Genomic DNA, 12,464 nt, shown 5'->3' with positions numbered 1-12,464 from the left:
TGCTTTAGTCGTAAGAGATCACAGAAAGTCACTACTATTTGGGTACCCTTGGCTTCCCCTGGGGGCCAGATTATCTTGCCTATTAAGATGGTGGACAGCTTGGGGGCTTTTAATACCATCTCCAGTGTTACCGTCTGTGCACTGAGGAAAACCGATGTTGGTGTGTCTGTTTTGCTAAGTCCTCATGAGGTGAAGGAGGAAGTTAACAGAGTGGAGACTCAGAGGGGAAACTATGGCATGGCGGGGGAGCCACGGCTCCTTGAGAGAGATCCTGTGTTGGAGTCATAGGCTGCCCAAGCCCAGGGGCCACAGTGGCGATTGATGTAAAAAGACTTTCCTGGGTGTGGGGCCAAAATGGCCTTTCTCAGTGCCACGAGCCAAACCGGCACACCACATTCTGTTCCTGCTGTGTCCTACTTGGTGGTACCAGGACTCTTCTGCCAGTGCTCTTTGGCAGGCTGTAACATCTGTGCTGTTTAGCTGCCTCTCCCTCCCATACCCTTCGTGGGGCTGGTCATGTGTCCTATGTTGGCTGGCAGGCACTACTGCCCAGGTTTCTTTCTTTCTTTCTTTCTTTCTTTCTTTCTTTCTTTCTTTCTTTCTTTCTTTCTTTCTTTCTTTCTTTCTTTCTTTCTTTCTTTCTTTCTTTCTTTCTTTCTTTCTTTCCTCCCTCCTCCCCCTTCTTTTTAATTATGTTGTGTCCCTGTGGTCTTTGGACAGTTAAACCTGGGGTCTTCAACTCTTGAATTTGTTTCAATTGTTTTTTCAGATGGCAAGTTCGGAGCCTACATGCAGGTGCACATTCAGAACGATGGGCCAGTTACTGTAGAACTGGAGTCTCCTGCTCCTGGAGCTGCCAGCTCTGATCCAAAGCAGGTAAGCCTGAAGTCTGGAGACTGCATCTGTCTGGTGGGTATAAAAGCAATGCTCCTTGGCTTAGGGTAGCCAGTTTCTGGAGTACTCCTCATCTTGAGGTGGGGGATACACCACGGCTGCAGCGTCATGTTTTAATTCCTCTCTTCTCAAGAATGAGTGTCCACATTGTCACTCCTGAGCATGTGGCATGAAAGAAAGTGGTTCTTCCTAGGACTGTTCTTGGACTAGGTGTCATGGCACCCAGTTGCCACTGGGTGGCAGCAGAGCAGCGGCCCTGGCCAATGTACCCAGTGAGAGTGGTTACCTGGCTTGGGTTTTGTCCAAGGTGTGGGTGGGGGATGAGACACTCAAGATTCCTTATAAATCTTCATTTTTCTAAAGCAGCATCTGACCTGGATTTACTGCCAACTCTGTAAGCGTTCAGGAAGAGTGTAATTAAGATAGAGACAGGAGATGTGTAATAGTCTTGCAAACTTATGTTGTCCCATTGTGCTTAGCATTTATAAAAGCTTTAATTAATCCATGTGATAGAGACATGAGGTATGGCAGGCGGTGGACCTAGGCGTGTTCCTGTTCTTCCTTTCTAGTGTCCTTCCTCTGGAGGATGCTGTCAAATGCAATGGTGAGCTCATGTGGGGGGATGCATGACGGAAACGTGAGCTAAGTGACTGCTGTGGAACCATGGCTTCCTTCTGTCACTGGCACTTTGTATTGGCTGAGTAGAACCAAGTTTGTAATGGCATTGAGCTTCAAAGCTGGAACTGAGGGTGTTGCCGTTACTGATAACATTTTATCATCTATCTGTCTATATCTATCTATCTATCTATCTATCTATCTATCTATCTATCTATCTATCTAGGTGTATGTATGTATGTATGAGTGCTCTGTGTGCATGTACATCTGTACACCAGAAGAGGCTATTGGATCCTACTATAGATGGCCACCATGGAGTTGCTGGAAATTGAACTCAGAACCTTTGGAAGACTAGCTAGTGCTCCTAACTGTTGAGACACCTCGCCAGCCCCTACTGATAACACTTATAAATCACAAACAAAAAATCCACATGAAAAGGTAAGCCTTGAGATAATCTGAGACTTACAGGAAAGCTCAACAGAACTCTGGTACAGTCCTGGCTTCCCTAGTTTTGAGGTCTTACTTAGAGTGATAATCATACTGAAGTTAACATGGATACAATAGTATTAGCTAGATTACAAGCCTTATTTGAACTCACTAGGCCACCCTTCCTCTTTCCTTTCCTCCCTGCCTCTCTCTTCTTCCCTCTCTCTTTTACTTCCTCCCTCCCTCCCTCCCTCCTTTCCTTTTTCCTTTCCTTACTTTTTCTGGTACATGGTATCACTTTGAAGTGCAGGCTGGACTTGAACCCTGTCAGTCCTTTTTTCTCCTGTCTTCTAAATGCCAGATTATAGACATGGGCCACCAATGCTCAGCTGCTGCCGCTGCTGCCTCCTCTTTGTCTTCTTGGCCAGATCTTACAGGGAGGTACTACTGCACGCAGTTTCACTGTGCAGTATTCCAAATGGCATTTAATTACAGTTGTCATTTCTCCTTTGTCTTGTTCCTTAGTTTTTCCTTGTGTTTCATGACTGTGACACTTTCCACAGGTGCCAGTGTGCTGTAGCCCATTTCTCAGTTTTTTGTTTGTGGCTACAGTAAGGCATTGTGTGGCAGAAGTATCAGCCTGTTCAAGAGCGATCTTGTTCTCTTCCTAGTGTGCCATCAGGAGGTATGTGACACCGGTTAGCTCCCGTGACAGTGTTAACCTTGCCTTCTGGTTAAGGCGGAGCCTACCAGATTCTCCATCCTTTGCAGAGTCCTCACCCATCCCTTCCTTACCTGTCTTCCTTCTAGTCATGGCAGACAGTTCTTTCATCTTTGCAGAGAAAGAGGTCAAAAGACAGCATCGACCCACCCCTAGCCTTTCCCCCAGTCTATGGCAGAGTCCTTTCCTGGGCTGAGGCCAGCCTCTCCTTTTGGGCCAGTGCCAAAGTGAAATGAAATAAGTATCCCTGCTGAAAACATCTTAGATGTTTCCTTCATACCATGTGGCTCCTCAAGTAGTAGCCTTTTTCTTCTTTTTGTGTGGTTCTCTTAGAACTCAGAGACTCCTTAATTAGGAGTCTAAACTTGGTGATATCTGAGAAATAGGGCATATATTTGAAAACAAACAAACAAAAAAAATTCCAAGGTGTTGGCAGAGTAGAGGTCCTTAAATATAGACCCTTTGTGGTGGTAGAGGTCACACCCTGTGCAGCCGGTCGTGCCTGGGCTTAGACTCTGCCCTTTCCACACTCTGAGTCTTGCATAGCTCTCCTGGCCATCTTTTCTTTTCATCTTACTCTTACTGGCTTTCCCCTCCTATGATGCTGGGACTTGATCTTAGCATCTCATGCATGCCAGGTGAGTGCTGACCACTGAGCCACAGTCTTGGTTCTCCATGGGCTTTGAGCTGTGCTTAGAGATCTACAGGGTGTGAGGGCCTCAACTTCCTTCTCCGCTGCCCTCAGCCTCATCAGGCTCCAGTCCCCACCGACCTCTGGCTGACCTGCTGCATGACAGCTCTCGTGCCCGCTTCCTGGATCCCCCAGTCCTTCCTGCCACTGTGGTCTTCTGGGCCCTGGAAGCCGCAGGAGCTCGTTTTTTTGTAGGGTGGTGATCTCTCTGGGTTTTCTTTCTGCTTTGTGTCTCCTGTTCCCTTCTGTTTTATGGGATTGCTGCCCCGTAGTTTTGAGGTATTATTCTACTTTAACTGTATTTTGAGAAAATTTTAGTTTAAGATTTTTTTTTTTTTTTCAATGCAGTTTATTCAGGAACATTGAACAATCCTCGGACCCCGGGGAAAGCCAGCCCACAGCTTAAATAGCCTCTGGGTAGCCAACCCAGGCGTGCCACGGGGGCAATGCAGATAGGTCCACATACATGGAAGCAAGCCAGATCCTCAGCCTTAGCCAAATGTGGAGTTGTTCGTGACAGAGAGCACTCACCATCGGGAAGGTGGAAGGCGGAAACCAGCTCCATCTTTAAGGCATAGCATTCCGCAGCTCTCTACAGTTCCCCCTTTTTGTTTTAGACGCATCAGGCAAGAGTAGAGGTCTGATCTCTGATATCAGAAATAAATTGGGACTTTGTACAGATGTTCATTTAGGTGTCATCCACCCAAAGAGCATCAGACCCGTCCGATACCTTTTTCTCAGAGGCGGGACCTGGGGCATCAACCTGCATGCAATCAGACATGCTCTTCTCTGGGTCCAAAGCGACTGACCCTGAGTGTAGTGCTTAGCCTCGCATCCTGAGCGTATCATTTTAGCTTTTTATGGTATCCAACCATGCTTGGGGAGAATGTCCTGCTTCAATGGCTGTAAAGGCCTGAATGATCATGGCTGCATCACACTGTTGTGAGACTCTAATCTTGCATATATACCACAGGCAAACCAAGGAGACCAACACCAGAAGGCCTGCTAACGCTCCCATGCCCGCCCATTCCTTCAGATGATTCATGGCTGCAGCTAGCATACAACATGAGAATTTTTCCTGTGCTGCAAATCTGTCTAAACAATTGTCGAGCTATATTTTAGGTAATTGGACTGGAGAATTCGATACTACGATGGAGCAGCTGAGAGTAGCCATTGTCACAGTAAATTCTACCAGAGTGGACGCAGGACTAGCCACAGGATTATCAACATGGATTGCTGCAGCCATGAATCATCTGTAGTTTAAGATTTTTTATGCAGTCCATATATATATAATATATATATAAATGGTATGTTGTACACCTGTAATATATTCCATAAGACCCCCCAGAGAACCATGGGGAGCCCCAAATGGTGTTCTTTAATCACCAGAGGAAATTGTGTTAATTTATTAGGTTAAAGGAGGCTTTTCTGAGTCCTAAAGGACCTTGCTGCTTACATTCATGTATTGTCCAATTCCACATGTGTAGCAGCTCTTTCTGACCGTAGAGGTTCATACAGGTTTCCATCCTCTGGCTATACAGCAGGTGGCAGCCAGTGGGCACAGAGGGGCCAAGGTGGCCCTGGTGCCTTCCTCTGCCTGTTGCCTCTCTTTGCCTTTCCCTTTCAGCTAGAGGGGTTCTCTCACAGCAGGCGGTGTCACGGCTTGATTTTGTGTGTGGATAGGAAGAGCACAGCCAAATGTGTTTTACTGATCGAGAAACATGTGTTTCTGTCAAGTAAGCTTTTAATTCTAAGTGTTTTATTTCTCCATTGTATTCCAAACTTCTACAACTGCATTATGGAAAAACCATTCATTTGGCAAGTTTCTGTGTTGCAGAAAAATGGTTCTTTTGGTCAGTTTTTAAGAAATATCAACTCTGTAAGCCATCTGTGCATATGAATAAGGTGTGCTTTTATGTAAGCCTGTGAGTTCCTGAGTGTGCCTCCGTGTGTGTGTGTGTGTGACAGTGTGAGGAAGCGACAGTTCACTAGCTAATATTTGCTTTCAGACATGGATTTAGAGCAACATAAACCAGGAAGATCAAAGACCACGAAAGAAGTCCAGTCAGCATAGGGCACAAGGAATGTTAGAGCCACACAGCTCAGGCTCTTCCTTCAAACTGTTTGGGGCCTTTCCAAAGTGTATAGCAAAAACTCTGACTTTTTTCTGTCACCAAGGCTGGGGATTGTCCCTCCACGGCGATCCCCTTTGTTCTGCACTGTCTTGCGCACTTTCTCTCGTATTCCAGTCCCAGAAGAGGCCAAGCAGGCCTTGTGCTCAGTGGCCGCATCTTCTCAAAGGAGGAGTGTCCCTGTACCCTCCAGTGCAGTGTGCCCCTGGCACTGTCGCCCCACCCTCCTTGCCGTCGGTTACTGCCTTTTTGCTTCTCTTAGCCTTCCTCTTCACCACCTTCCAGTGAGCACCCGTGTCTTGTTCGCTGCTGCGCTGCAGGAACTGTGCCCAACCATGTGTCATTTGAGTGCCAGGTAGGCTGTGGGCTGTGCTGCCTGTGAAAGTCCCGAGGTTATGCATTTGTTTATTTAAATAATAGAAATATTTATTGCATTGAATGTAGAGCTCAGATATAAAGTTTTTTTTTTTAAATTCATTGGCAATGTTCGTATAATGAATTTTGGTAATTTTTTTATTCCATTAACTTCTCTTATCCCTTTCCTTTCTGCAGTGAAACTTTTCCTTTTTCCGAGCTTCTCACCTAGTTATTATTGTTGTTGTTATTATTATTTTGTGTGTGTGTGTGTGATGCACTGGCTTTCATTAAGCCTCCTGCATAGGTATCGGTGAGGCATTATTTACTAGCGCATGGACAACTTATCCTGACCAGCAATGACACACACTCCCTTCCCAGTAGTCATCACCTGCCCCTTTTTCCTTAGTGGGGCATGGGACCTCATGCCCCTACAGACTGTCCTGCTTGTAAAAAGTCTTCTGCCATTGCTGCCGCTGAGCTGGGCCAGTCCCTCAGGGAACAGGAGGGCTCAAGTGACCTTCATGACAGAGAGAGAAGGGATTCTCAGTTGTCTTCACACTTGCACTTCAAGTGCAGGTAGGTTCTTCTTTTTCGTAGTCCCAGGGCTTCATTAATGGACAATGGACGGGTGGACATTGAGCTGGTAAAGGTAGCTAGTGGTTTGCTTGCCTTGGCCAGAACCGCTTGTTTCTGGGAATGGCCACTATAGCACCTGTGTCTTTCCTACAGTCATGTCAACAACACGCCTGTCTGTTTTATAGGCTGCAGTTGGGTCCGTGATACCCTGTGATGGGAGAAGAAGCTGAAAGGAGAGCATCCATTCTTCCTTTGCAGGGTGTTTGCAAGCTGAGTGGGAGCTGCTTCCCTGCTGCTTGTTGTGGGAGAACAGGACTTTCGAACTTCTTGATGCTTACGTGGTGTGTGGTTGCGGATGCACAAGGTCTGCAGACGCCTGTATGGTGGGAGGTCAGACGCTTTCCCACAATCCCTAGGGTAGAAACTTGTTCTTGTTTTAATCTCAAGTGACCTTTTCTGAGTGGGGGCCATTTTCTTGACCCACACATGGATGAGGCAACGTTATATAAGAGCAGATGGACAATTCTCCTCGTGAGGCAGGGCATTGAGTGATTGAGGGGTTCTTCTCTGGGGTGGAGAGCCCTCCTATTTCATAATATGGCCATTAATTATTTATGTTCTCATTTACTTACTGTGACTGAAAGTCAGACTGAGTAGAAACACTGGGAGAAGCTAGAAAAATGAACCTGTAACACACATCTTTGCATTAACTCCTGTGTTTATTGACAGATCACTGGAAGGAGATAACTAGTGCAAAATGGTACCTTTAGCTTTATGAAGCTTTTAATTTTATGCTTCTTTGAGCACCACTGTTGTTTTGCCTATGACTTCCTCTGTATGCTTCTCAGCCAGTCTGTCCCTGTACCTGAACACTGGCGTGTGGAAACTGACACATTCCTGGTATCAGGAGGATCGGTTGGTAATATGGATCATGGAGTGGAAAAGAATTCCATTTGTTTATCCTTTTGGTGACAGGAGTAGCCTTTAATTAGTGCTATGGAATTCATGTGATACAGAGGACAGATAGATATACACATGTGGCTTCTGTCAGACAGCCCAGTGCAGGTGTCCACACAGCCAGTTCACTGTGGAGCTGCAGTTGAGGGACCTATCCAATGAGAAGTTCTGTCCAGGAGGGAGTCCCGGGGATGCCGACTTGCCTTTTTACGGAGGAAATGCACACGTGCTCTTTTCCACTACTTCTTGTGCTCGGCCTCGACATCAGAATCCCCTGATACTGGCCAGTTCCAACGGGCTGTGGCACCTAACTCATCACAGGAAGATGTTTGCAGGTCTGGCTGCTGACACAGGACTCAGGTCTTAGCATTGACTCACAGTGTAGTTGTCTGTCTGTCACATTAGTTTGCTGAGTTTGCTTTCTTTATGCTTCAGTTGCTCCTCCGTTGTACAGTTTGTGCTGTTGCTTTTGTGCAGTGTTTGTTGTGGTCAGTGTTCTGGTGACACTGGTTTCTGAGATCCAGTGTGCTGGGTGAGGTAAGCAAATGGCCAGCCCCATCACCACATGTGGAATCCTGCCTGGGTTCTGGTCCTTTTGGTCTGAACATCTGCTTTTCTGTGAGTTATGAAATAATAACAGCCCTGAGGGGGCGGGTGGGAGAGTGGATGGGTGGGGCTTTTGACTTTGCTCAGCTCTGCCCACTACCAGCACCAGGCAGGTGAGTACAGGCCTTGTCTGTGCTCAGCAGAACGCCTCACCCATGAACGATACCCCGCAGCTGAGAGCCCGGAGCCCACTACAGGTCTGCAGGCAGGCTCCCCCTCATAGTGGGGAGCTGCCAGGCATCCCTTCTATTTCAGTCTTTTAACTTGTTTCCACATGGACAATTGTCCTGAGTCAGTCCACTGTAGTCTTAAGAAGAAGTCTCTCCAGGACACATGTGACTGTGCCTCCTTGTGAGAGAGCCTGCTGATCGATGGTTGGATCAATTGACTTCCATCTTACCACTAGAATCTGTAGCCTGCGTTAACAAAGCTGTAGATATGGGCGAGTTTGTTCCTTGTGATCGGAATTTGGGTGGCAGTTTTCAAACTGTGATTCACAACCCTTCTGTATCTGACATATACACTGTTTCTAATTGCACTAAGGCAAAGCATCTATTTTGCTCCAAACTAATATCTCAGAATACAAACAGATTACTGACTTAAAGTTTAAGCACTTTATTTGTCCCTGACAAATTCCTGGTGTCAGTAAGATCTGGAGGAAATTTGTACTTTGTTCTTTGTACCGTGGGCTGAGCTTTCCTTATTTTAGCCCCTGGTTTCATTTGTGGTAGATGAGCAATGAACTCTGACCTTCCCGACTTGATCTGTCAGAGATTACAGAATCCTTTTTGTTTCTAAGAATTGCTCAATTCTGTTTTTCACCGGCCTTACGTTTTGAACATAGCAATAATTTCATCACAGAGACTCAAGATGCTAGTTATGAATCCTTTACCTTTTAAGTGGTTTATCAGGAATCCTAGGTAATTGTAAAACATGTTCCGCTCTTCAGTTGTCTTTGCAGAAAACTGTTAAACGTCTCAGCATCGGAACATGAAGAATGGTCTGGGAGTGATAGAAAGGCAGTGATTGCTATGATTGCTTCAAGAATGTTCTTAATAGACAAAACACCTAACTATATAAAGTTTTTTGCAAATATAATAATTTTGGGAACAGTTTAATGATTGAAAAGGCATTTGCTATTATTATCTAGCCAGTTTCTATGGGTAGGGTAAATTGGGCGAGTGGGGTCTTAATTGGTTCTAGTGGGCTTTTGGGGGCTCAAACTATTTTGGGGTCAGCCTCACTGTGTGTGTGTGTGTGTGTGTGTGTGTGTGTGTGTGTGTGTGGTTTCAAGGACTTCTGTCACGTTTTCTAGTGGCCTGGAAAATGCTCACAGACTGGGGGCTGCTATGTCTTTCTCATTCAGAGTTGGTGTGGGCTGGTGATCGCATTCTTTGAGGGCTGGGCTCAGGACTTGGGCCACACAGGGACCTGGGTACTTGAGCTCTACCCCATTTTCGGAACCAGATTTCTGTTTCTAGTCTTGTTCTCCAGGAGCACATGGCCATTTGAGAGCAGCTGGACCACAGGAAATCTGACATTGCCATTTCCATCTGGTTCAGGTGTTGGTTTCCTCCAGGCCAGCCTCCTCTCCCTCCCTCCCTCCCTCCCTGCTGCATCGTGGCTAAAAATACTTTGCAACCTGTGTTTCTGCAGCAGCTGGGGAACAAGATGGCTGGGCTGGATTATTGAGGTCACACATGAAGCTGTTCTCATCTGTCAATGCTGCCTCCGTCTGCTAACCCCATTCCTGTGCATGCAGTGACGAAAATGTCCCCCGAGTATGGTGCCTTGTGACATAACCACAGATGTGTTAGGGATAGCCAGCAGAGCACAGCAACTTAATGCATGGGTGACTGATGACTGGCCCTTTGCCAAGTGACACCAAGGCACACTCTTGTTCCTTGACAGTCGTGAACGCAACTTGGGCGTTGTCTGGTGGCCGCACAGTGGGGTTGCTTCTCAAAAAGTGATGTATAGTTTTCTCTCTCCCTCTCTTCTTTGGGCGGGTACTGGGTATTGACTGCCTCACTTGTCTGTTGACATATTAATGGGACTTGGACAAAACCCCGGGACGATCCACATCTTAGTCTTTGCATGGAAATTGCAATTTCTTGAAATCCATGAATGCTGATGTTCCCCTGGGCAGCCAGTGATCATTTACATTTAAACTCACACTAGGCCTTGTTAAATGTTCCTGTTTTGTAGTGTATTATTACCTATGAAGTTCACAGTAAAAGCTTTTCTTAGCCAGTTGTAAGCCAGGTTTCTGCAGTTGTTCCCTGGTTGTCAAATAAGCATTATGAGTTTTTTCTCCTGTGTATTTCTATTTGTCTATCTGAAATGAATCCCTTTTCTGTATTCCCTTTATTATTGTTATTATTTGTGTGTGTGTGTGTATGTGAGGGAGTGTCCGTATGTGTGTGTGTGTGTGTGTGTGAGTGTGAGGGAGTGTGTATGTATGTGTGTGTGTGTGTGTGTGTATGTATGTGAGGGAGTGTCCGTGTCCGTGTCTGTGTGTGTGTGTGTGTGTGTGTATGTGAGGGAGTGTCCGTGTGTGTGTGTGTGTGTGTGTGTGTGTGTGAGTGTGAGGGAGTGTGTGTGTGTGTGTGAGGGAGTGTGTGTGAGTGTGTGTGTGAGTGTGAGGGAGTGTGTGTGTGTGTGTGTGTGTGTATGTGAGGGAGTGTCCGTGTCTGTGTGTGTGTGTGTGTGTGTGTGTGTATGTGAGGGAGTGTGTGTGTGTGTGTGTGTGTGTGTGAGAGGGAGCGCACCCCGGTGCATATGTGGAGGTCAGAGGGAGTTAGCACTCCCCCACTTTGTTCTGAGATGGCATCTATTGCCTTGTTGTACTAACGCTGTGTAGTCCACGGCCCCGAGCTCTGGATCATCCCCCTCCCCTTCCCCCTCCCGTCTCCCTCATTCCCCCTCCCCCCCTCCCGGCCCCTGCTTCCCATCTTACTGTTGAAGTCCTGGGATCACAGATGCATCTACTGCCTCTGGCCTTTTACATAGGTTTTGAGGCTCTGACTCAGGTCATCCATCAGGCTTGTGTTTTTACCCACTGGCTGTGCCATCTTGCTGGCACCAGTATTCCCCATCTTTTAGGGTCTACTCATATAGTGTTTCATTCCCGGTGCTTTCCTCAGGTCTCCAGATGCGCTCTCCTTGCTTTGACTCTCCTCTTGATGGTGTGGGCTCCGTTCCCTCCTGGAAATGCTCTTGGATAAATGCCTATGTGCATTCAGTTTTTAGTTTATGTCTCCACCTATCTGTCTACCCGGGTGTCCAGCAAGCTGTCTACTCACATGTCAGTCCATTCATGTACTTATCCACCTGCTTATACAGCCCTTCACGGCTGCTTGTGAGGGATGGTCCTCAGTGCTGGTCCTGCTCATAGGTTCTTCACTAACCTCAAGCGTGTTCGCATGGGACTCATGTACCAGCAGAGAAACATACAAAATAAGTATAATTTGAAAATGTATCAATATTAAGAAATAAAATGGGATTAACTGTAGTAATAAATGCTGCCATCCCAAGCACAGGTATTGAAGAGGGACCCTGAGCTAAGGGGAGCAGGCTACATGCCAAGCGGGAGAAAGAGTGTAGATGAGCAGATGCACACTCCAGGCCAGTGTAGCTGAGCTTGGAGGTGCCATGGGGGAAGAAGGAGGCGAGGCTGTGGCTCGCTCTGAAAGAACAAGGCATCTAGGGCCAGGCAGCGAGCAGTTTTGACTGTGGTATTAGTGGCTAGAGAATTACTGGACAGTAAGAACTTGCACTTGCCCGTGGTTGGATGAGGCTGTGGATTTAGGAAGGCTGGGATGTATGGACGGGGTGTCAAGGAGAGCGTCGAAAGGTTGCAGTAGCAGGTGGCTGAGTGAACGAGAGGCTCTGGGTGTGACTGCTCTGGATTGTAACTGCTCGGAGGTCTAACTGTCACAATAGAGTTTTGTTTTGTCTCTCCTCTAGTGTTTCATGTTAGATTTCTTTCATATTGTGGTCTGAACATCGGGACAGACTATGAAGTCTAACCTTTTATGACTTACCACAAGAAAGACCTTATTCTTTATGGCAAGGTTGGTGGAGGAGGTCCTTTATGTATCTATGACAAGACCATGCTTTTGGAATCAAGGCTGTAATTTTTACCCTTGGGCATAGGTTGGGCACAAAGTAAGAACCGCATTTAAAGGAGTTGATCTGAAAAAAAAAAAAAAAAAAAAAAAAGCAAGCAGATTCAGGGAAGTACTTCTAAGTTCATTGGCAAGCCAGATGTTTCACTGTTGTCCAGTTCCCCTAAAATGCAAACCAACCCTTGAAGTATACAGAGTACCAGAAAGGCCCCCAAACAACATTTATATTGAATTTGATATATGTACCTCATTTTAGCTGATATTGTCAGAATTTTCTTTTCCAGACTCTTAAGTGTTTAGAGCTTGTCAGAGAGAAGAAAAAGATTTATTTTTGGAAGAGTATGTCCCTGGTGTTCATT

At 46.4% G+C, this 12,464-nt stretch overlaps 1 protein-coding gene across 1 annotated transcript in view; it reads left to right on the top strand.

The window, feature by feature from the left end:
- Dtd1 (D-aminoacyl-tRNA deacylase 1) overlaps positions 1-12,464 on the top strand; it is a 169,569-nt gene that overhangs the window by 32,073 nt on the left and 125,032 nt on the right. Inside the window, exon 4 of the mRNA XM_021636818.2 lies at positions 770-876. Coding sequence (XP_021492493.1) covers positions 770-876 — 107 coding nt within the window. The remainder of the gene's footprint in view (positions 1-769; positions 877-12,464) is intronic.

Source organism: Meriones unguiculatus, chromosome 4 (genome assembly GCF_030254825.1).
Source record: "Meriones unguiculatus strain TT.TT164.6M chromosome 4, Bangor_MerUng_6.1, whole genome shotgun sequence".
Classification (NCBI taxonomy): domain Eukaryota; kingdom Metazoa; phylum Chordata; class Mammalia; order Rodentia; family Muridae; genus Meriones; species Meriones unguiculatus.
This window is presented reverse-complemented; position numbering and strand designations above follow the sequence as displayed.